Genomic DNA, 26,205 nt, shown 5'->3' on the forward strand with positions numbered 1-26,205 from the left:
GTTTTGTTTTGTAATGTTTGACTACAGCTAGGGTAGAGAATTCATTTTCAGTGCTGCTCTGTTATTTAATTAGTGTAGCTCTAGCTTAGGAAAATTATACTTCAATTTTGTTTGATTAAAGAACACTAAGGTCTATTTTAGCATTGTGTTGCAAAGCTATACATAATTATTTTTCAGTCTACTATTATAAAATCCCCTTTTAGTCTATCTTGGTGATTTAAAAATTGCATAGGCTAAATACGACATAATTCATTCACCTGGATGCAATTATTTTTAAAGGGAAACAATATCATTTTTATTTTTTATTATCTGTTGCCTAATTATACAGTATTTGCTTTTCATTTAAGATATTTTAATTCTTCATATTTATTTTTAAAAACTCATATTTCAGTTTGAATATTATCTTGTTACTTTTCTTTATGTAAGAAGGACATTTTATGCGGTTGAAGAAAAGTATATTTTGCAAAAGACCATATTTGAAATTTCACTAATTCTAAATGAAGAATTAGAGAGTTCATGGTATGTTCATATCTGGAGGTTCTTTAGGAAGATTTTCAGACACAAAGTCATTTGTGGTGTATTGATATTTAGTTATCAACAGTCTGTTTAATAATTTCCATGTTTGTCTATTCACTTCCTCCTCCAATTTCTTTTCCATTTTAATCAAACTCCTGAAGTTTCATTCAGAAAACTTTTTCTGTTCTGAAAACTAAACCACTGATCCTACTTGGGTAACAGAGAAATAAATTCCTTGTATGAAACAGGTACAGGAGGGGTTGGGCAGCGTTCAAGGGGAGGGGATTATTAAGAACTTCAGTTTCTCCTGGTCAGGTTCATGTGAGCCTCACCTAGTGGTTTCCCTAAGAGCAGATACAGCCATAGTCAAGCAGATAAACCGATATACATTCAAAGCAAAATGACTGAGAAAATATTTGATTTTAAAAATTTTGTCATTTGTGATTTTCTGTCCCTAATCTCTTAAAAATTAAAATAAGTGGGGTGTATTTTTTCTCAGTGTAACTTAAATAAAATGAATGAATGAATAGAACTTGTGTTTCATATTATATAAAATGAGAATTTTGTGACTTTGAAGAGCAGGAGTCTAGATTTACATTGACTAACTTACTGAGCCCTAAATACTAGATGTTAACAAACCTTAGGTATGTGTTCTTTACAAAATAGATGCACAAAAGAGAAAGGCATTTCTCCTTTCTCTTTGTCCACCATCTCACTTCCACTTCCAGATAGAAATATCCAAAAGTATCACATACAAGAGTCTCAGTATTTTGGGGAGACAGGAGTGGGGAGGTTCTGTTTCTGATATCAATGTTGCTATCTCTTTGCAATTGTATATAGTTTTTTTGTTATTTACTCCCAAATCTCTGGCTTCTAATGTGAATTTTTTTTTAATAACATGTATAGCAAACGATGTAGTAGAAGACATAAAGGATATAAGGCTTTTTATATTTTCAAATATACTGTGTGATTTATAAGTAAAATTTGAATATCTTGTTTTAATAATTTATTCTATTCCTTTCATATGTTAAACTTAGAGAATGATTTTGAGTTTGTTTTTATTGAAGTGTCTTTTGTCTTGAAAAATTAAGTGGCTATGTTTATTTGGAATAGGAATGATGTATTAATCTGTTTTCACACTGTCAGTAAAGACATACCCAAGACTGGGCAATTTATAAAAGAAAAAGGTTTAATTGTACTTACACATGGCTGGGGAAGCCTCACAATCATGGCAGAAGGCAAGGAAGAGCAAGTCACATCTTACGTGGATGGCAGTAGGCAAAGAGAGGAGCGCTTGTGCAGGGAAACACTCCTTTCTATAACCATCAAATATCATGAGACTTCTTCATTATCAGGAGAACAGCACAGGAAAGACCTGCCCTCATGATTCAATTACCTCCCACCAGGTCTCTCCCACAACACATGGGAATTGAAGATGAGATTTGGGTGGGGAAATAGCCAAACCATATCAAATGAAGTAATATACCACCTAAAATTGTACTTTATTATTTCTATAAAATACTTAGCTAATATAAATAAGAATATAAGAATATTATAGAATATAGAATTATAGATCCTATGTAGGAAATTACTATCTTAGTTGAGTTGCTCAGATAACTAATGACATTTTAAGGGAATTTATCAGGTGACATTCAAGCCACAAAACAAATTTCATGGGGAGAATTTGTTGATATGCTTTAGATTTCTATATTTATATTTTCAGAAAGATTTGCATATTTTATCCCTTTGATATGGTACTATTGTTGCTAGTGGTAATTGTGGGTCATATGTTTGGTATGTGCAGACTATTATTATTGCCTCTCGTCTGCTACTTCATTGTCTGGAAATGTTTGATTGTAATTTTTTTCCATATTGTTTGCTTAGATCTGTAAAATAGAGGATTATGAAATCATTTTGGAGTTCTTAGAGAATTGGTATTCATGTCTTTCACCTCACATTCTAGTGTGACTTTAACTGGTCTTTCTTTCTGAAGAGAGCAACTCACTGCATTTTAGTATACAATCAATTGTGAGGGTATATCTCCTGCACTACAAGCCAACTCAGTGGCTTCTACAGAATTAGAGTACAGTGTTTGCAGTTATTAGAGTGAATAGCATTGTTTCTTTTTTAACTATTAAAAATTTCCTGCTTTGGTTTTCGTATACATACTTGTTTTTAAAAATCTAGTAAGCTTAAGTAGTTGTAGTAAGAAAATGATTTAATCACCATCTTACCAGGGTCACAAAATATTATCTTAGTTTGGAGAAAAGCTTTTCTTCTATTACCAAAAAAAAAAAAAAAAGAAAACAGTGAACATACAGAAAAAGTAGATAAATTTGAATCACCCAACCCACCCTCGCGAGTGTACTTCTGTGTTCCAGAAGACATCATAACCAAAGGAAACATACCAAAACAATCTGTAGAAAACTATTGTCAACATATATGACAGCAGATTTAATATTCTCTTTAAAACCTTTTATTTTTTCCATTCTAACTCAATGTTACCAGTCTCTGTGAAATTCTATAGTACTTTGCACATAATTCTTTTACCACATAACTATAATTCAAGACCTACATACAGTCTAGGTAATTGTGTGTTTTCCCTCTAATGAGGGGCTTTTTCAACCTTGGCACTGTTGACATTGTGGCTTGGATAATTGTTGTGGGGGCCTTTCCTGTGCACTGTTGTATGTTTAGCAGCATTCCTGGCCTCTAGATGCCAATAGCAGTTTCACAGCCTTGACAGTAAAACATATTTTCAAACATTGTGAAGTGTCCGCTGGTTATAAAATCTCCCCCAGGCAAAACAAACAAACAAAAAACAAGGAAAGGCCGGGCGCAGTGGCTCACGCCTGTAATCCCAGCACTTTGGGAGGCCAAGGCGGGTGGATCATGAGGTCAGGAGATTGAGACCATCCTGGATAACACGGTGAAACCCCTTCTGTACTAAAAAATACAAAACATTAGCCGGGCGTGGTGGCAGGCGCCTGTAGTCCCAGCTACTCGGGAGGCTGAGGCAGGAGAATGTGGTGAACCTGGGAGGTGGAGCTTGCAGTGAGCCGAGATCGCACCACTGCACTCCAGCCTGGGCAATGGAGCAAGACTCCGTCTCAAAAAAAAAAAAAAAAAAAAGCAAAAAACCCCACATAATGCTTATAAAATCTCTTCCAGGCAAAACAAACAAACAACAATAAGAACAACAAAAAACCCTCACTCTTTTGATTGTATTTTAAGCCTCTTGAGAAAAAGCGGTCCTAGTCATCTTTGATGCACTTGAGCACCTACTCAGTGTTTTGCATATAGTAACAATTCAATAAATAGTTGTTGATTTTAAAGGAATAAATTATGATTCTTCTAAAGTCCACTTTCTTAATCAAAAGTATTACATTATGAACACATTTATATATAAATGTGTCAATACCTCACTTGTGTAAAAATGCATTGGATATAAAATTCGGTCATGAGTAGAATGATTTCATTCTGGAGAAGACATTCTAGGGGGACTTCATTTATATTGAACTTGGATTAATTTTGTGTGCTTCATATTATTTCAGGTCCTTTTTGTATATTCTTGGTGTTAGCAACTCTGTTTTTAAAACAAATTGGTAGACTTTATTTTTTGAGCAGTTTAATTTTGCAGAAAAATTAAGCAGAAAGTAAAGAGCTATATAAGCTTCATCTTGTACTAGGGTGGTACATTTGTTACAACTGAGCCAAGGATGATACATTATTATTAACCAAAATCCATAGTTTACATTAGGGTTCCCTACTGTTATACATTTTATGGATTTTGACAACTGTATGATGATCTGTATCAATCATTACAGTATTGCATAGAGTAGATTCACTTCCCTAAAAATTGTCTGTGTTGTACCTATTCATCCCTCCCTCTCCCCTGAATCCCTAGCAATTACTGATCTTTTCATTATCTCCACTTTTGCCTTTTCCAGAGTGTTATATAATTGGAATCACACAGTATGTAGCCTTTTCAGATTGCCTTCTTTCATTCAGCAATATGCATTTAACGTTTCCCCATTCTTGGTGTTTGCAACTAGATTTTAAACACAATTCAGGGTTGTATCTCCTGTTTCTTGGACACTTACCACTAATAGAAAACTGTACTGTTATAATTTGACATCCATATACCAACCATACCATACATCACACTATATACAAAAATTAAGTCAAAACGGATCACAGACCTACCTGTATGTAAAACTGAAAACTATAACGTTCCTAAGGAAATTATAGGAGAAAAAAATTGTGACTTTGAATTAAGAAAAAAAAAATTTAGACACAAAAAGGCACATTTTATAAATTTGTTTTAAATGATCAATTTAGAGCTTCTGCTCTTCAAAAGACACTTAAAATAAAAGGGCAAGCCACAGGGTTGGAGGAAATACTTCCAAAACATCTATTATGATAAAGGACTTATATCCAGAATATATAAAGAGCTCTCAAAACTCAACAATAAGCAAATAAGCAGTGAAAAAATGAACAAAAAATTGGATGTTTCACCAGAGAAATTATATGGATGGCAAATAAGTACATGAAAAGATGGTCAATGTTATTAGTCATTAGGAAAATCTACTCTAAAATCACGATGAGATACTAGTACTATTTAGAATGGCTTTAACAGGATTAAAATGGTGGATAGAAGGCAAGACTAACTTGCAGCTCCTACTCAAGACAGACAGAGCAGCATGTAAAGACTCACATCATGAACTTTTACTCCAAGAACTACCTACCCCAGGAACATACCAGGAAATCTGAGACATTTTGAAGGAACTGGATCACCTCTTCAGGTTCCTTGAGATGCCAAAAAACTGTGAGTCTGCTTGCTTTCTCAATGGGGAGGCTCGTAGTCTGGGGCAAGCTCTCAGCCCTGGTTACCAGCTGCCTGGAAATAGACTGGGTGCTGTTGGTGGGGCACGGTGGGAGTGAGACTGGCCTTTAGGACTGCAGGCTGTGTGGGAGCTGGGTGAGGCCTGTGCATGCCAGCTTACCCCCACTTTGCTGGTGACCTGTGTGACTCAGCAGAGGCAGACATAATCTCCCTGGGAATATAACTCCACTGGACTGGGAACTACACCTTCATCCCCCACAGCAGCCACAGCGAGCCCCACCCAAGGAGAGGCTGAGCTCAGACACACCTATCCCTGCCCCCACCTGGTGATCTTTCTCTACCCACTCTGGTAGCCAAAGAGGAAGGTCTTGGAAGACAAAAACTCTTGGAAGCTCTATGGCCCTGCTCACCACCTGAGAAACCTGAATACCTATCCAGGTGTCCCTAGGGCAAGTTTGCAAGCTCTCTATAGGACTGCAGCTGATATGCTATTGAAAGCACCACCTCCTGGCTGGAGGCCAACCAACACAAAACCAGTGCACTAAACAAAAACACAACCAAAGGCCTTCACTAAGCCCACTTTACTCCCCTGCTACCTCCACCAGTGCAGGTATCCACAGCTGCAAGACCTGAAGATGGATCACATTACAGAACTCTTTGCAGATGCTCCCCAGTACTAACCCAGAGCCTGGTAGCTCTGCCGGGTGGCTGGAAACAGAAGAGCAAAACCAATAACTACAATTTGGATATTAAAAAACCCCATTCCTAGTGAAATGGAGAGAACACCATATCAAGGGAGCACCCTGTGGGACAAAAAAATCTGAACAGCAGCCCCTAAATCCCTGATCTTCCCTCTGACATAGTCTACCCAAATGAGAAGGAACCAGAAAAACAATTCTAGTAATATGACAAAACAAGATTCTTTAACACTGCCAAAAGATCATACCAGCACACGAGCAATGAACCCAAACCAAGATGAAATCTCTGAATTGCCAGAAAAAGAATTCAGAAGGTCAAATTTTAAGCTAATCAAGGAGGCACCGGAGATAGGTGAAGTCCAACTTAAAGAAATTAAAAACATGATACAGGATATGAAAGGAAAATTCTTCAGTGAAATATTAAATAAATAGCATAAATAAAAAACAATCACAACTTCTGGAAATCAAGGACACAATTAGAGAAATGCAAAATTCACTTGAAAGTCTCAGCAACAGAATTGCACAAGCAGAAGAAAGAACTTCAGAGCTTGAAAACAAGGCTTTTTAATTAATCAAAGACAAAGAAAAATGATTTTTGGTTTTTTTTTTTGAGACAAATTCCCACTCTGTCACCCAGGCTGGAGTGCAGTGGTGCGATCTCGGCTCACTGCAAGCTCCGCCTCCCGGGTTCACGCCATTCTCCTGTCTCAGCCTCCCTAGTAGCTGGGACTACAGGCGCCCGCCACCACGCCCAGCTAATTTTTTTTGTATTTTTAATAGAGACGGGGTTTCACCGTGTTATCCAGGATGGTCTCGATCTCCTGACCTTGTGATCCACCCGCCTTGGCCTCCCAAAGTGCTGGGATTACAGGCGTGAGCCACTGTGCCCAGCCAGAAAAATGAATTTTGAAAAGTGAATAAAGCCTCCAAGAAATTTGGGACTATGTTAAATATCCAAACCTAAGAATAATTGGTGCTCCTGAGGAAGAAGAGAAATCTAAAAGTTTGGAAAACATATTTGAGGGAATAATTGAGGAAAACTTCCCCAGCCTTGCTAGAGATCTAGCAAATACATCCAAATACAAGAAGCTCAAAGAACACCTGGGAAATTTATCACAAAAGATCATTGCCTAGGCATATAGTCATCAGGTTATCTAAAGTCAAGACAAAGGAAAGAATCTTAAGAGCTGTGAGGCAAAAGCATCAGGTAACCTATAAAAGAAAACCTATCAGATTGACAGCAGATTTCTCAGCAGAAACCCTACAGACTCGAAGGGATTGAGGTCCAATTTTTAACTTCCTTAAACAAAACAGTTATCAGCCCAGAATTTTGTATCCAGAGAAACTAAGCTTCATAAATGAAGGAAAGAAGGTCTTTTCCAGACAAACAAATACTGAGAGAGTTCACCACTACCAAGCCAGCACTACAAGAACTGGTAAAAGGAGCTCTAAATCTTGAAACAAATCCTCCAAATCCAATAAAATAAAATCTCCTTAAAACATAAATCTCACAGAACCTATATAACAATAACACAATGAAAAAGAATCAAGGTATTCAGGCAACAAATAGCATGATCAATAGAATAGTACCTCACATCTCAATACTAGCATTGAATATAAATGGCCTAAATACTCCACTTAAATGATACAGAGTGACAGAATGGATAAGAATTTACCAACCAAGTTTCTGTTGTCTTCAGAAGACTCACCTAACACATAAGAACTCACATAAACTTAATGTAAAGGGGCCAGGTTTTTCGCAGGCTACATAAATAACACACCTGGTCAAACCAATCCCCTGGGCCCTATGCAAACCAGAAACCACCTCCTCCAGCCTCCCGATGTAATAAACTACCTTTCTGCCACACATGGGGTTTCTTTTTGTTCCAAGCCCCCCTCCCTTGTCTCTGTACAGGGAAGCTGTTCTCTTCTTCTTTCTTGCCCATTAAACTTTTCGCTCCTTACAACCACTCCACGTGTGTCTGTGTCCTGTCAGCACAAAACCAAAAACCCTGGTGTTCCTCCAGTCATCAAAGCCATATCAAGACCACAGTGGAATAAAATTGGAAATGAACTCCAAAAGGAACCCTCAAAATCATGCAAATACATGGAAATTAAATAACCTGCTCCTAAATGATCATTGGTCAACAATGAAATCAAGATGGAAATTAAAAAATTATTTGAACTGAACAATAATAGTGACAAAACCTATCAAAAACTCTGGGATACAGCAAAAGCAGTGCTAAGAGAAAAGTTCATAGCATTAAATCCCTACTACATCAAAAAGTCTGAGGCCGGGCTTGCTGGCTCATTCCTGTAATCCCAGCACTTTGGGAGGCTGAGGCAGGCAGATTGCCTGAGCTCAGGAGTTTGCAGCCAGCCTGGGCAACACAGTGAAACCACGTTTCTACTAAAATTCAAAAAATTAGCCAGGCATGGTGGTGTGTGCCTGTAGTCCCAGCTACTCGGGAGGCTGAGGCAGGAGAATTGCATGAACCATGGAGGCAGAGGTTGCAGTGAGCTGAGATCACGCCACTGCACTCCAGCGTGGGTGACAAAGCAAGACTCTGTCTCAAAAAAAAAAAAAAAGAGAAATTCTGAAAGAGCACAAATATATACAATCTAAAGTCACACCTCACAGAACTGGAGAAGCAAAAACAATCCAAACCCAAACTCAGCAGAAGAAAAGAAATAATGAAGATCAGAATATAACTAAATGGAATTGAAACAAACAAACAAACAAACAAAAACAACAGATAAATGAAATAAAAAGCTGGTTAGACAAAGATTAACCAAGAAAAGAAGACAGAAGATCCAAATAAGCTTAATTGAAAACGAAATGGGAGATATTTCAACTGATAACAGAGAAATACAAAAGATTATTCAAGGATACTATGAACACCTTTGAGCACATAAACCAGAAAATCTAGAGGAGATGGATAAATTCCTGGAAATATGTAACCCTCCTAGATTAAACCAGGAAGATACAGAATCTCTGAACAGACCAATAACAAGCAGCAAGATTGAAATGGTAATAAAAAAATTGCCCACCAAAACAAGTCCAGGATCAGACAGATTCACAGCTGAATTCTATCAGACATTCAAAGAAGAATTGGTACCAATCTATTGATACTATTGAAACTATTGATCAATTGATACTATTGATCTATTGATACTATTGATACTATTCCAAAAGATAGAGAAAGAGGGAATTCTCCCTAAAGCATTCTGTGAAGCCAGTATCACCCTAATACCAAAACCAGGGTAGGACATAACAAAAAAAGGAAACTGCAGACCAGAAGAAAACTGCATATCCCTGATGCACATAGATGCAAAAATCCTCAACAAAATACTAGCAAACTGAATCCAACAGCATATCAAAACAGTAATTCACCATGATCAAGTGGGTTTTATACCAGGGATCCAGGGATAGTTTAACATATATAAGTCATAAATGTGACACACTACATAAACAGAATTAAAAATAATAATTACATGATCATCTCAATAGATGCAGAAAAAGCATTTGACAAAATCCAGCATCCCTTTATGATTAAAGCCCTCAGGAAAAGTGGCATAGAAAGGAAATACCTTAAGGTAATAAAAACCATCTACAACAAACCCACAGCCAACATTATACTGAACAGGGAAAAGTTGAAAGCATTCCCCCTGAGAACTGAAACAAGACAAGGATGCCCACTTTCACCACTTCTATTCAACATAGTACTCAAATTCCTTGCCAGAGCAATCAGTCAAGAGAAAGAAATAAAGAACATCCAAATCAGTAAAGAGGAAGCCAAACTGTCACTCTTTGCTGATGATATGATCTTATACTTAGAAAACCCTAAAGACTCATCTGAAAAGCTCCTAGAACTGGTAAATGAATTCAGCAAAGTTTCAGGAAACAAAATTGATGTACACAAATCAGTGGCTCTGCTATATGCCAACAGCAGCTAAGCGGAGAATCAAATCAAGAACTCAACCTCTTTCACAACAGCTGCAAAAATAAATAAATAAACTATTTAGGAATATATCCAACCAAGGATGTGAAAGACCTCTTACAAGGAAAACTACAAAACCGTGCTGAAAGAAATCACAGATGACACAAAAAAATGGAAACACAACCGATGCTCATGGATATGTAGAATCAATATTGTGAAAGTGACCATACTGCCAAAAGCAATCTACAAATTCAATGCAATTTCCATCAAAATACCACAATCATTCTTCACAGAACTAGAAAAAAAATCATGAAATTCATATGGAACCACAAAAGAGCCCAAATAGCCAAAGCAAGACTAAGCAAAAAGAATAAATCTGGAGGCATCACATTACCCAACTTCAAACCACACTATAGGCCATAGTCACCAAAACAGCATGGTACTGATATGAAAACAGGCACATAGACCAATGGAACAGAAGAGAGAACCTAGAAATAAAGCCAAATACTTACAGCCAATTGATCTTCAACAAAGCAAACAAAAACAAAGTGGGGAAAGGATACTCTATTCAACAAATGGTGCTGGGATAATTGGCAAGCCACATATGGAAGAATGAAACTGGATTCTCATCTCTTACCTTCCACAAAAATCAACTCAAGATGGATCAAAGACTTAAATCTAAGACCTGAATCCATAAAGATTCTAGAAAATAATATGGGAAAAACCCTTTTAGACATTGGCTTAGGCAAAGACTTCATGACCAAGAACCCAAAAGCAAATGCAACAAAAACAAAGATAAATAGATGGAACTTAATTAAACTAAAAAGCTTCTGCGCAGCAAAAGAAATAATCAGTAGAGTTAACAGACAATCCACAGAGTGAGAGAACATCTTCAAAATCTATATATATGACGAAGAACTAATATCCAGGATCTACAAAGAACTCAAACAAATCAGCAAGAAAAAAAAAATCCCATCAAAAAGTGGGCTAAAGACATGAGTAAACAATTCTCAAAAGAAGATATACAAATGGCCAACAAGCATATGAAAAAATTCTCAACATCACTAATTATCAGAGAAATGCAAATCAAAACCACAATGTGAAACCACCTCACTCCTTCAAAAATGGCTATAATCAAAAAATAAAAAAATAATAGATGTTCACGTGGAAGCATTGAAAAGGGAATATTTTTACACTCCCATCAACACCACTATGGAACCACTATGGAAAACAGTGTGGGGATTCCTTAAAGAACTAAAAAGTAAATCTACCATTTGATCCAGCAATCCCACTACTAGGTATCTATGCAGAGAAAAATAAATCACTATATGAAAAGGATATTTATACACACATGTTCATAGCAGCACAGTTTGCAATTGCAAAAACATGGAACCAGCCCAAATGCCCATCAATTAACAGGTGGATAAAGAAAATGTGATATATATATATGATCGAATACTACTCAGCCATAAAAAGGAATGAAATAATGGCATTCACAGCCACCTGGAAGGAATTGGAGACCATTATTCTACATTATTCTAAGTGAAGTAACTCAGGAATGGAAAACCAAACATCGTATATTCTCACTCATATGTGAGAGCTAAGCTATGAGGACACAAAGGCGTAAGAATGATACACTGTACATTGGGGACTCGGGGGAAAGTGTGGGTGGGTGTTGAGGGATAAAAGACAGCACACTGGGCACAGTGTACACAGCTCGGGTGATGGGTGCACCAAAATCTCAGAAATCACCACTAAATAACTTATTCTTGTGACCAAACACTACCTGTTCCCTAAAAACCTATTGAAATTTTAAAAAAATTAAATAAAAATAAAATAAAAAAATAGAATGGCTTTAACGAAACACCTCACAATGTCAAGTGCTGATGAAGATATGGAACAACTAGAACTCTCATACACTGCTAGAGGGGCTGCAGATGGTATAGCCATAGCCACCGTGGGAAACAGTCTGGCTGATGCAGAGACAGTTAAATATATAACCCATAGGATTCAGCAGTTTCCTCTCTTTGTACTTACCCAAGAGAAATGAAAACTTATATTCACATCAAAATCTGTACGTGAATGTTCATAGCAGTTCCGCTTATAATTGCCAAAAACAATTAAAATGCCTTTCAGTTTTATAAATGAATAAACAGTGGTTCATCCATTCGGTAGAATACTCAGCATTAAAAAAAAAGGAATTAAAAAACCCATTAAAACAGCATTTAGAAAAAGAATGTGCAAAGAAGCCAAATATTTACTCTTGTATTAACATAATAGTCAATTGCAGAAAGTACAGCCAAATAGAGGCCACACTGGAGAAATAGGAAGATAAATTTAGTCTCCCTACAGTGCTTTTAGAAGTTTAAAACACAGCCCTAAAACTTTTTTTTTTTTTTTTTTTTACTTTTTTTTAGAGACAGTGTCTCGCTCTGTCGCCTAGGCTGGGGTGCAGTAGCTCACTGCAGCCTTGAACTCATGGGCTCATGCAATCCTGCCTCAGCCTACCAAATAGCTGAACCTCAGCTATGTGCCACTATGCCTGGCTAATTTTTATAAAAAAATTTTTTTAGAGGCAGGGGTCTTACTGTGTTACCCAGGCTGGTCTCTAACTCCTAGCCTTAAGTGATCCTTTCACCTTGGCCTGCTAAAGGGCTAGATTACAGATGTGAGCCACTGCACACAGCCAAACTTAGTTTTTTGGCTTTTTTTTTTTTTTTTAAATAAGCAGCTTGCAATTTAAAAAATACAATTTCTTTTCAATCAATTGTGAGTACTTTTGTGAGCCAGCAGCACTAGGCCACAGTGGAGCCAGTCTGACCTTTTATTCGGCTTCCAGGGCAGCAACACTCTTGTTTATGCACCTAAAAGGGTATTACCCTTCCTGATACAGAAGAAAAATGCAAGTCTTGGAATGCTAGGCTGCACATACTCCTGTATAACCTGAAAGAAGTTTTCTCTGAATGAAGAAAAACACCAAATATAAATGTGCCTCAGTTTTTTCATGTTTAACATGAAGATGATACTACCTACTTCAGACAGTGGTGAGGTTTAGAGATAATCATGTAAACTGATTAGAAATGTGCCTGGCACAAAGTAAGTATGCAATTCATCTTAACTATTATTATCTAATCCAAAATGTACTATAAGTGTTCAGGCATCCAGTAAAATCTAATCACCACATTAGAAAAATTGCATGAGAAAATTCATTCAGTTTTTCAATTTGCTTTCACCTTCTGACTTGGGTTAGAAGAGAGTCAGGGAAATGATGGTTTCTTTAGTTCCCAAGCAGGTGGGAAAGGAGGAGGCCCCGTATGTCAGGGTGATGGGCAGGGAAACCACAGAAAGGAGCCATAGGATGTGTGACAAGGCTGATGGCAAAGGCTGAAGTATTAAGGATTGGAGGATCAAGGATTTGTGGGGTCAGTGCTTCACTGGGACGTTCTCTTGTTCCAGGGCCATTTATCCAGTTATCTTCCATTTTTAAGTAATATTTGCTGCTAATATCAGTGTTTCTCTGTTCGGCAAACATACAGCTCTTTTGAAAATTTTCTGTGATATTTAATATTACCTAACTTTGGAGAACCCAGATGTGGAAAACTCCCCTACCATGTTCCTTCCTCTTGTTTTTGTATGTATATTCTCCCTGTTTTGGGTGTGGGGAGGGGAAGGAGGATGCCAAAGTATGTATGGGTACATGATATTCTGGGTAATTTTCTAAGATATTATTTGTAATACTTACTGTAATAATAATGTATCCTGAAATTTTTTCAAATTTTTAAATTAATGTACATACAAAATGGTATATAACTGTTTTGAGGTGACATAATCTATTGCACTATTGATTAAACTATCATAAATCAATAATGCTTTTAAGCCCTAGATCCTAAAATTTGAGAATAATTTGTAGAATCATAATTCTTTTTTTTAAGGTAAAAAGAGTTGTATTTCTTTTTTTAATATATATATTTTTTATTATACTTTAAGTTCTAGGGTACATGTGCACAACATGCAGGTTTGTTACATATGTATACATGTGCCATGTTGGTGTGTTGCACCCATTAACTCGTCATTTACATTAGGTATATCTCCTAAGGCTACCCCTCCCCCCACCCCACAACAGGCCCTGGTGTGCAATGTTCCCCTTCCTGTGTCCAAGTGTTCTCATTGTTCAATTCTTACCTGTGAGTGAGAAGATGCGATGTTTGGTTTTTTGTCCTTGCCATAGTTTGCTGAGAATGATGGTTTCCATCTTCATCCATGTCCCTACAAAGGACATGAACTCATCATTTTTTATGGCTGCATAGTATTCCATGCTGTATATGTGCCACATTTTCTTAATCCAGTCTATCATTGTTGGACATTTGGGTTGGTTCCAAGTCTTTGCTATTGTGAGTAGTGCCGCAATAAACATATGTGTGCATGTGTCTTTATAGCAGCAAGATTTACAATCCTTTGTGTATATACCCAGTAATGGGATGGCTGGGTCAAATGGTATTTCTAGTTCTAGATCCCTGAGGAATCGCCACACTGACTTCCACAATGGTTGAACTAGTTTACAGTCCCACCAACAGTGTAAAAGTGTTCCTATTTCTCCACATCCTCTCCAGCACCTGTTATTTCCTGACTTTTTAATGATCGCCATTCTAACTGGTGTGAGATGATTGTGGTTTTGGTTTGCATTTCTCTAATGGCCAGTGATGATGAGCATTTTTTCATGTGTCTGTTGGCTGCATAAACGTCTTCTTTTGAGAAGTGTCTGTTCATGTCCTTCGCCCACTTGTTGATGGGGTTGTTTGTTTTTTTCTTGTAAATTTGTTTGAGTTCTTTGTAGATTCTGGATATTAGCCCTTTGTCAGATGAGTAGATTGCAAAAATTTTCTCCCATTCTGTAGGATGCCTGTTCACTCTGATGGTAGTTTCTTTTGCTGTACAGAAGCTCTTTAGTTTAATTAGATCCCATTTGTCAATTTTGGCTTTTGTTGCCATTGCTTTTGGTGTTTTAGACATGAAGTCCTTGCCCATGCCTATGTCCTGAATGGTAATGCCTAGGTTTTCTCCTAGGGGTTTTATAGTTTTAGGTCTAACATTTAAGTCTTTAATCCATCTTGAATTAAGTTTTGTATAAGGTGTAAGGAAGGGATCCAGTTTCAGCTTTCTACATATGACTAGCCAGTTTTCCCAGCACCATTTGTTAAATAGGGAATCCTTTCCCCATTGCTTGTTTTTGTCGGGTTTGTCAAAGATCAGATAGTTGTAGATGTGTGGTATTATTTCTGAGGGCTCTGTTCTGTTCCATTGGTCTATATCTCTGTTTTGGTACCAGTACCATGCTGTTTTGGTTGCTGTAGCCTTGTAGTATAGTTTGAAGTCAGGTAGCGTGTTGCCTCCAGCTTTGTTCTTTTGGCTTAGGATTGACTTGGCAATGTGGGCTCTTTTTTGGTTTCATATGAACTTTAAAGTAGTTTTTTCCAATTCTGTGAAGAAAGGCATTGGTAGCTTGATGGGGATGGCATTGAATCTGTAAATTACCTTGGGCAGTATGGCCATTTTCATGATATTGATTCTTCATATCCATGAGCATGGAATGGTCTTCCATTTGTTTGCGTCCTCTTTTGTTTCATTGAGCAGTGGTTTGTAGTTCTCCTTGAAGAGGTCCTTCACATCCCTTGTAAGTTGGATTCCTAGATATTTTATTCTCTTTGAAGCAATTGTGAATGGGAGTTCACTCATGATTTGGCTCTCTGTCTGTGATTGGTGTATAAGAATGCTTGTGATTTTTGCACACTGATTTTGTATCCTGAGACTTTGCTGAAGTTGCTTATCAACTTAAGGAGATTTTGGGCTGAGACAATGGGGTTTTCTAAATATACAATCATGTCATCTGCAAACAGGGACAATTTGATTTCTTCTTTCCTAATTGAATACCCTTTATTTCTTTCTCTTGCCTGATTGCCCTGGCCAGAACTTCCAACACTATGTTGAATAGGAGTGGTGAGAGAGGGCATCCCTGTCTTGTGCCAGTTTTCAAAGGGAATGCTTCCAGTTTTTGCCCATTCAGTATGATATTAGCTGTGGGTTTGTCATAAATAGCTCATTATTTTGAGATATGTCCCATCAATACCTAATTTATTGAGAGTTTTTAGCATGAAGGGCTGTTGAATTTTGTTGAAGGCCTTTTCTGCATCTATTGAGATAATCATGTGGTTTTTATCTTTGGTTCTGTTTATATGCTGGATTATGTTTATTGGTTTGCATATGTTGAACCAGCCTTGCATCCCAGGGATGAAGCCCACTTGATCATAGTGGATAAGCTTTTTGATGTGCTGCTGGATTCGGTTTGCCAGTATTTTATTGAGGATATTTGCATTGATGTTCATCAGGGATATTGGTCTAAAATTCTCTTTTTTTGTTGCATCTCTGCCAGGCTTTGGTATCAGGATGATGCTGGCCTCATATAATAAGTTAGGGAGGATTCCCTCTTTTTCTATTGATTGGAATAATTTCAGAAGGAATGGTACCAGCTCCTCCTTGTACCTCTGGTAGAATTCGGCTGTGAATCCATCTGGTCCTGGATTTTTTTTGGTTGGTAAGCTGTTAATTATTGCCTCAATTTCAGAGCCTGTTATTGGTCTATTCAGAGATTCAACTTCTTCCTGGTTTAGACTTGGGAGGGTGTATGTGTCCAGGAATTTATCCATTTAATCTAGATTTTCTAATTTATTTGCGTAGAGGTGTTTATAGTATTCTCTGATGGTAGTTTGTATTTCTGTGGGATTGATGGTGATATCCCCTTCATCATTTTTTATTGCATCTGTTTGATTCTTCTCTCTTTTCTTCTTTAATAGTCTTGCTAGTGGTCTATTGATTTTGTTGATTTTTTCAAAAACCAGCTCCTGGATTCATTGACTTTTTGAAGGGTTTTTTGTGTCTCTATCTCCTTCAGTTCTGCTCTGATCTTAGTTATTTCTTGCCTTCTGCTAGCTTTTGAATGTGTTTGCTCTTGCTTTTCTAGTTCTGTTAATTGTGATGTTAGGGTGTCAATTTTAGATCTTTTCTGCTTTCTCTTGTGGGCATTTAGTGCTATAAATTTCCCTCTACACACTGCTTTAAATGTGTCCCAGAGATTCTGATATGTTGTGTCTTCATTCTCATTGCTTTCAAAGAACATCTTTATTTCTGCCTTCATTTCATTATGTACCCAGTTGTCATTCAGGAGCATATTGTTCAGTTTCCATGTAGTTGAGCAGTTTTGAATGAGTTTCTTAATCCTGAGTTCTAGTATGGTTGCACTGTGGTCTGAGAGACAGTTTGTTATTATTTCTGTTCTTTTACATTTGCTGAGGAGTGCTTTACTTCCAACTATGTGGTCAGTTTTGGCATAGGTGCGGTGTGGTTCTGAGAAGAACGTATATTCTGTTGATTTGGGGTAGAGAGTTCTGTAGATGTCTATTAGGTCTGCTTGGTGCAGAGCTGAATTCAATTCCTGGATATCCTTGTTAACTTTCTGTCTCGTTGATCTGTCTAATGTTGACAGTGGGGTGTTAAAGTCTCCCATTATTATTGTGTGGGAGTCTAAGTCTCTTTGTAGGTCTCTAAGGACTTGCTTTATGAATCTGGGTGCTCCTGTATTGGGTGCATATATATTTAGGATAGTTAGCTCTTCTTGTTGAATTGATCCCTTTACCATTATGTAATGGCCTTCTTTGTCTCTTTTGATCTTTGTTGGTTTAAAGTCTGTTTTATCAGAGACTAGGATTGCAACCCCTGCATTTTTTTGTTTTCCATTTGCTTGGTAGATCTTCCTCTATCCCTTTATTTTGAGCCTATGTGCGTCTCTGCACGTGAGATGGGTCTCCTGAATACAGCACACTGATGGGTCTTGACTCTTTATCCAATTTGCCAGTCTGTGTCTTTTAATTGGAGCATTTAGTCCATTTACATTTAAGGTTAATATTGTTATGTGTGAATTTGATCCTGTCATGATGTTAGCTGGTTGTTTTGCTCATTAGTTGATGCAGTTTCTTCCTAGCCTCGATGGTCTTTACAACTTGGCATGTTTTTGCAGTGGCTGGTACCAGTTGTTCCTTTCCATGTTTAGTGCTTCCTTCAGGAGCTCTTTTAGGGAAGGCCTGGTGGTGACAAAATCTCTCAGTATTTGCTTGTCCGTAAAGGATTTTATTTCTCCTTCACTTATGAAGCTTAATTTGGCTGGATATGAAATTCTGGGTTGAAAATTCTTTTCTTTAAGAATGTTGAATATTGGCCCCCACTCTTTTCTGGCTTGTAGAGTTTCTGCCAGGAGATCCACTGTTAGTCTGATGGGCTTCCCTTTGTGGGTTACCCGATCTTTCTCTCTGGCTGCCCTTAATATTTTTTCCTTCATTTCAACCTTGGTGAATCTGACAATTATGTGTCTTGGAGTTGCTCTTCTCGAGGAGTATCTTTGTGGCGTTCTCTGTATTTCCTGAATTTGAATGTTGTCCTGCCTTGCTTGGTTGGGGAAGTTCTCCTGGATAATATCCTGCAGAGTGTTTTCCAATTTGGTTCCATTCTCCCTGTCACTTTCAGGTACACCAATCAGACGTAGATTTGGTCTTTTCACATAGTCCCATGTTTCTTGGAAGCTTTGTTCATTTCTTTTTATTCTTTTTTCTCTAAACTTCTCGCTTCATTTCATTCATTTGATCTTCAATCACTGATACCCTTTCTTCCAGTTGATCGAATCAGTTGCTGAAGCTTGTGCATTCGTCATGTAGTTCTCATGCCGTGGTTTTCAGCTCCATCAGGTCCTTTAAGGACTTCTCTGCATTGGTTATTCTAGTTAGCCATTTGTCTAATCTTTTTTCAAGGTTTTTAACTTCTTTGCGATGGGTTCGAACTTCCTCCTTTAGCTTGGAGAAGTTTGATCCTCTGTAGCCTTCTTCTCTCAAATCATCAGAGTCATTCTCCATCCAGCTTTGTTCCATTGCTGGTGAGGAGCTGCGTTCCTTTGGAGGAGGAGAGGTTGCTGTGATTTTTAGAATTTTCAGTTTTTCTGTTCTGGTTTTTCCCCATCTTTGTGGTTTTATCTACCTTTGGTCTTTAATGATGGTGACATACAGATGGGGTTTTGGTGTGGATGTCCTTTCTGTTTGTTAGTTTTCCTTTTAACAGTCAGGACCCTCAGCTGCAGGTCTGTTGGAGTTTGCTGGAGGTCCACTCCAGACCCTGTTTGCCTGGGTATCAGCAGCGGAGGCTGCAGAACAGCGAATATTGCTGAACAGCAAATGTTGCTGTCTGATCGTTCCTCTGGAGGTTTTGTCTCAGAGGGGTACCCGGCCCTGTGAGGTGTCAGTCTGCCCCTACTGGGGGGTGCCTCCCAGAAAGGCTACTTGGGGGTCAGGGACCCACTTGAGGAGGCAGTCTGTCCGTTCTCAGATCTTAAACTCCATGCTGGGAGGACCACTACTCTCTGTAAAGCTGTCAGACAGGGACATTTAAGTCTGCAGAAGATTCTGCTACCTTTTGTTTGGCTATGCCCTGCCCCCACAGGTGGAGTCTACAGAGGCAGGCAGGCTTCCTTGAGCTGTGGTGCTCTCCACGCAGTTCCAGCTTCCTGGCCGCTTTGTTTACCTACTCAAGCCTCAGCAATGGCGGGCGCCTCTCCCCATAATTCTTATCCTTGCATTTGAAAATCAAGCTCATGCTTCTCCAAATTATCTTCTAAAAATTAATTCATGTGAAAATTGTGTTCTAGGAATTAATTTTACACAAGTCTAAGTTTATATATTCATTTTATTTATGAAAGCATAAAGATAATGGCATTAATCATTTGAAAGAGAACATTGGAACACTTTTAAAAATGTCTTGGAAGAACTTTTCTAGAAAGAACATAAAATGTCACATGTTTTTAATAGCCATCTTAAAATATTCTTGTTTAGCTCTGCAATGGAGGATCAGTGACTGACCTTGTGAAAGGATTTCTGAAGAGGGGTGAAAGAATGAGTGAGCCTCTAATTGCCTATATTTTACATGAAGCACTAATGGTAAGGCAATTTAAATTGTATGTGCATTAATTATGAAGCAGTTCCAGTTAAAAAATGTAGATCCTATTTTTAGAAAAATGTCACTAGTGATACTACATTAGTATTTATTGATGGAAGAATATATGCAAAATCTGACATGTTCAGCATAGCTAATTCTTTTTTTCCACTACAAATTTACTTTCATTGTACCAACAGGATCCTGAATTCTGACCTCTTAAGTGTATTTCTGAGACTGTGATAGTGATGAAGGTAGAAAACTAATAATAGGGTTTTTTGGCCATTATCTTAGATAGGTATATGAAATATTTTCTTCCATTGAAACTCACACATTTGTAATACGATATTTGCTAAGAATTAAGGAGCATGCTTTGATTCTGTGAATTTTTATATAATTCAAAGTGGAAATGATGTTCTTTGATGTGACTAACTCAATGTGAAACATTTGAGTGTCTGAATGTTAATTTTATTATCTGTTTCCTATTGATTTTGTACAGGTACATCATCTGAAAATTTTTATTGTTTGATGCTTTTGTTAAGAGTCATTATATATTTCTTATCTTCTAGGGACTTCAACATTTGCATAACAACAAAACTATCCACAGAGATGTGAAAGGCAATAACATTCTATTGACCACTGAAGGTGGAGTGAAACTAGTAGATTTTGGTAAGTTTTGTTTAAAATGCATGAGTTTTAACTCCATAATGAACTAGTATGATATGATTTGATCTTTTTCGAATGGCCTTCCTTTCTAGGTATTGGAAATAGAAGAAAAATCAGTAGTATCTTATTGAGGTAGGAACTGCAGAGATAATTTGGCAAATGAGAGATTCCCAGAAGAAAGGGTAACTTCTTTCAAGTCAGCTAGTTTGTGCTCATATGACACCAGTGTAGTAACATGTGTAGTTGATCCTCTAAAACAGACAGCATCTCAAATGATTACTGTAAGCCTATAATGACAATCTCATGGCTCCTACTAGTGATTGCTTTGCAAATGGACACATATCCAAATCCAGGATTTTGAGATGTGAGGGGAAATTTTCATTATCATCTGGGAGTATTTCCTCCCTCCTAAGGAGAAACAGGAAAAGATGGTCTCTTTCTTCCTCAGGACCCTTGCATGTCATAGAGTGATGCCGGAAACTGCTACAGTTACCTGTGACTAAGATGCTCTGTCCTGAGCAGAAAGCCAGCTCTGAGAAAGGCAGAGCTGAGAGAGGGGAAGAATGGGGGTGTTTGATAACATAATTGAGGCACTAAGTCAATCAACTTTGAAGCCTGCCTTATCTCTGGACCTTTTGTTATGTGAAATAATAAATTTCCATATTTACTAAACTTTCTTGTGAGAATGTATGACAGTAATCCTGAAGATGTCTCAGTATCCTTCAGTCATTATTCTCCTTCCCTTTTGCACTGTAGATGGGTAAGGTATCCCTCCTTGTGTTTCTGTAACCTGTGTATACTTCCATGTTTGCATTTATCATATAGAATTATAATTATACATTTGGTCTTTATAGATAAAGATACTTAGAAATACAGGTGGACAGACAGAGTCTTTGAGAAGTGGGACTGTGTCTTAGTCTATTTCGTAGACCTAATGCTTTGAGTATAGAAGTCCACTGAGTGTTAGTTGAATGAATGAGTCTTCCTTCATTTTGCATTTTGGAAACTAAAGCTCAGCAAGTTAATGGGTTAATTTTTAAAATTTCTTTAATATCCAAGTATTTTGGCTTAGCCCAGGAATGAATTTCAGAGCATCTAGAGAGGAATGGATGAATAGTGTATCCTCAAACATGCATGTGCCTATGCTTTGTTTTTCTCACCTGTGCATTTGAAAACTTCTGAGCAGCAGTGAATTTGTGAATTCCTGATTAATAACTGGGGTGCAGCTAGTCTATGTTTCTGGTTGAATTCAGAGCCTTGAGCAATCTGTCTGGGTTAGTGTACTAATAAGGGCTTCTGCTTGAAATTACAACAAATCATTCTTCACTGCTTCATAGGAGGGGCCATTATTCTCTCCAGAAAATAATTTTGTCTACCCTGTAAGACAGACTCAAATGGAGAACTTGCTATTTAACTTGGGATCTCACAATTCCCTTCCTCTAAAAAATAGATACAGTAAGTATAGCATAGATTGAAAATTGTTAAAACAAGTATCAATAAACAACTTTTTAGCTATTAAAGAAAAATTTGGTAAACCAGAAGCTTTGAGAAATGTAAATTCCTATGATTTCCTCCAAAATAAACTAGATTGAAAACATATACTTAGATAACAAATAAGGCAACCTTTTAAATATTTTTGTTTTGTTTTGTTTTGTTTTTTGAGATGGAGTCTCACTCTGTCGCCCAGGCTGGAGTGCAGTGGCACGATCTCTGCTCACTGCAAGCTCTGCCTCCTGGGTTCACACCATTCTCCTGCCTGAGCCTACCTAGTAGCTGGGACTACAGGCGCCCACCACCATGCCTGGCTAATTTTTTGTATTTTTTAATAGAGACGGGGTTTCACCATATTAGCCAGGATGGTCTCGATCTCCTGACCTCATGATCCACCCGTCTCGGCCTCCCAAAGGGCTGGGATTACAGGCGTGAGCCACCGTGCCTGACCTTTATATGATATCTTTTTAAAACATTATAAATTGGAGTAGTTAACAAAATGAGAGCTTTGGTCTTATATTATTTGATTTATAGATTTTTGGCAATAATTAGAAAAGAGGGCCAGTTGCTTATGAAATGCATTCCTAGTGTCTGACACCAAAATATTATTAATTACATATAAGATAGTACTTATAATATTTCTATTCTCCACAGTAAGAGGACATGGATTCAGTTTGCCTATGGTGATTAGTAGGTTGTTGTATGAATTAAAACCTGAGGATGGTAGGGGTGTACATTTATACTGAAAATTCTTGAGGGCAGAAAGAACAAGATGTGGTAAACCACAACCTGCAGAATCAAACTGAAAATCAATGTCCTCATTTTATTTTTAAATGAAATTTTCAGAGAAAGCTACAGCTGGGAGTAAAGGGTTTTAGAATCAATTTTATTTGAATCTGTCACTTCATAATTATACTATCAGCTCATTATTGGGTACTGAAGATCTTAGATAGCTGTCAGGCACCTCATACTCAGAATGTCCAAAATGGAGCTGCACCACCTCATCTGTCTAGAAATCTGCTACATATAAAGAGTTTCTTGTCTTAGAAAGTCGCCCACATCTACTCATTGCTCAAAACGAAAATCTTAAGCTCATCCTCGAGTCTTCCCTTGTTTTCACCTCCCAGTTATACAACTTAGACACAAAACTTGCCTCTCTGTTAGATATCACCAAATTCCATCTTTACTGCTCCTGCCCTAGTTCTAGCCCTCATCTCTTGCCTGGGCTCCTGCAGTTATACTTTACTGAACTCCCTGCATCCTAATCTCCTTCCTTTCCTTCCAGTCCTTTCTCCACACTGCAGCCAGGGGGATCCTTTCAAAAAACACATCTGATCCTGCCACTACCTTGTTCAGTATCTCCATCCCTTGGGGAAGGCTTTTCCTTATGATCCTCCGTGCTGGAACAGAGTAAGCAACTAATGAGTAATAACTTCTTTATATCTCTTGGTGCTAATCAGGTACCCTCTCTTCCTATTACCTATTAGCCAGGTCCACATCTTTCACCACCTTAAATGTGCCATAATCTTTCCCAGTCAGAGCTCTTACACTTGTAACTTGGAAAATACTTCGAAATTTATTGACGTGCTTTTTCTTTTTTTCCTGCCTGATAACATGATCTTCACCCCAGTGTGCCTGAGGCATCACTCTGTTTGGCAGTGGGAAAATATGAACATTTATTCTAGAAGAAATGCAAATTGCAAAAAAAATGATTGAGGTAACATTCAGTTTTTAGCATTCAAAAATAGGAATTTATAGCAAGGCTATCTCCTGAGGAAAGCCTATCTCCTGAGGAAAATCTGTCTAAATTGCTTACCTTCTCTTTAGCATATGGAGAGAAGTTTTCAGGGATACACCACAGGGTTTTTTTTTATAAGACGGGATCATTGTGGAAAGATCAAACAGGGTGAAGCAGGGCAGTGAGATGAGCTTTTTTTTTTTGAAACAGAGTTTCCCTCTGTCACCCAGGCTGGAGTGTAGGAGATGAGCTTTTAAAAAGATAATGAGGGCAGGAAGGAGCTCTTACCTTCTGTATTAGCCCGTTCTCACACTGCTATAAAGAACTACCTGAGACTGGGCAACTTATAAAGAAAAGAGATTTGATTGACTCACAGTTCCACAGGCTGTGCATGAGGCATGGCTGGGGAGGCTTCAGGAAACTTACAATCATGGCAGGAGGGCAAAGGCAAAGCTGGCACATCTTACTATGGTGGCTGGAGAGAGAGAGTGATGGGGGAAGGGCTACACACTTTTAAACAAGCACATCTCGTGAGAACTCACTATCACGAGAACAGCAAGGGGAAATCTGCCCCCATGAACCAATCACCTCCCACCAGGTCCCTCCCCCAAATTACAATTTGATATGACATTTGGGTGGGGACACAGAACCAAATGATGTCACCCTCACACTTCCTACCACTCTCACTCGACATTCCTGAGGAAGCCACTCAGAATCTGCGGCATTCCTGTCTGCGGTGAGCCACATCATTGCTAACCTGGAGGGGCAGAATGATCAGATAGTGGAAAGACTCAAGTTAGCTTTTCCAAACCCTTAGCTTTAGTTTTCCAGAAACCTGAAAGTAATTGATAATCTGGCTGGAAAGTTTCTAGAAGGGGTTTTTCAGAAGATAAGGGGGGGTGTACAGTGAGGCACTGGGCAGATCCCCTGGGCCAGCTCTGCTGTGTCTAAATGGGAGTCAGCCAGAACTCAGAGTGTTCTCAGCTCTAACTGGAGCAAATAGACTTAATCTGCAGGAGGAGCCACAGGAAGCGCTCTCTGCATGAGAGGAACAGACCACAAGCTCCCTGGAGGCAGACTACGGCCTGGGAGCCCAGTAGGGCACCTAGCGGCTAGGCAGACAAAAGCATATGGCCCCTTAAACTAGAGAGCCACCATGCCCAAGGACCCTCTCTTTTCTCCCTGACACAAGGTCTTAAAAGAAGGAGGAGGGGCAGGCATGGTGGTTCATGCCTATAATCCCAGCACTTTGAAAGGATGAGGCAGGAGGATTACTTGAGCCCAGGAGTTAGAGGCCAGACTGGGCAATATAGCAAGACCCTGTCTCTACAAAAACTTATTTTAAAAAATTAGTCAAGCTTGGTCACATGTACCTGTAACCCCAGCTATTCAGGAGGCTGAGGTGGGAGGATTGCCTGGGCCCAGGAGTTCGAGGCTGCAGTGAGCTGTGATTGCACCACTGCATTCTAGCCTGGGTGGCAGAGTGAGACCCTTTCTGAGGAGGAATGCCATCTGAGAAATGGAGAAAACACTTTTATCCAAGAGAGACTGAACCCTATCTAAAAGGACTTATGGATTTATTGAATTTAACTGAGCTTTATTTTTCTTCCAGCCAGTGGGCATGAGCTTGGGGAAAAGCCATAATAGTTACAGTCAAAACGAAGAAATTGCAATTTCTCTGTGTATCTAAGAGTAGATTCTGAATTTTGACCAGTTACAAACATGATACTTTCCCTGCATAGAAACCTTCCCTCTCCTCTGCACTGTTATATATAAAGTTTCAGTACCACAAAAGAAATAGCACTCGAATATAATTCGAATATAAAATTTTCTTTTTAATTCTCAGCAAGGCAAGTTACTTCTATAGAAGGATGCACCCCTACAGATGGAGCAATGTTGAGCACACACCTGCACAAGGGAGGGGAAGGGGTTCTTATCACTGATGCATGTGGCCCCTGCTGCTGTGTCGTTCCCCTATTGGCTAGGGTTAGACCGCACAGGCTAAACTAATTCTGATTGGCTAAATTAAAGAGAGTGATGGGGTAAGTGGTTTGGCAGGAAAAATGGTTATGACCGAGCAGGTAATCAGAATGAGTCAGGGTGGACCAGGTAATCGGAATGAGTCAGGGTGGACCAGGTAATCGGAATGAGTCAGGGTGGACCAGGTAATCGGAATAAGTCAGGGTGGAGCAGGTAATCAGAATGAGTCAGGGTGGAGCAGGTGATTGAAATGAGTCAGGGTGGAGGAGGTAATTGAAAAAGGTTGCTTTATGAGGAAGTTAAGTT

General features: G+C 38.4%; 1 protein-coding gene across 14 annotated transcripts in view; it reads left to right on the plus strand.

Moving 5' to 3' along the window:
* Window positions 1-26,205, plus strand: part of MYO3A (myosin IIIA) — a 285,430-nt gene that overhangs the window by 43,262 nt on the left and 215,963 nt on the right. For all 14 annotated transcript variants that reach the window (XR_010146830.1, XR_010146831.1, XM_063781509.1 and 11 more), the window contains 2 exons: window positions 19,925-20,029; window positions 20,594-20,693. Coding sequence is in view for 12 of the 14 variants with exons in the window: in XM_063781509.1 (XP_063637579.1) it covers window positions 19,925-20,029; window positions 20,594-20,693 (205 nt within the window). In the remaining 2 variants the exon portion in view is untranslated. The remainder of the gene's footprint in view (window positions 1-19,924; window positions 20,030-20,593; window positions 20,694-26,205) is intronic.

The sequence above is a fragment of the Pan troglodytes genome, chromosome 8, assembly GCF_028858775.2.
Source record: "Pan troglodytes isolate AG18354 chromosome 8, NHGRI_mPanTro3-v2.0_pri, whole genome shotgun sequence".
Taxonomy (NCBI): Eukaryota; Metazoa; Chordata; class Mammalia; order Primates; family Hominidae; genus Pan; species Pan troglodytes.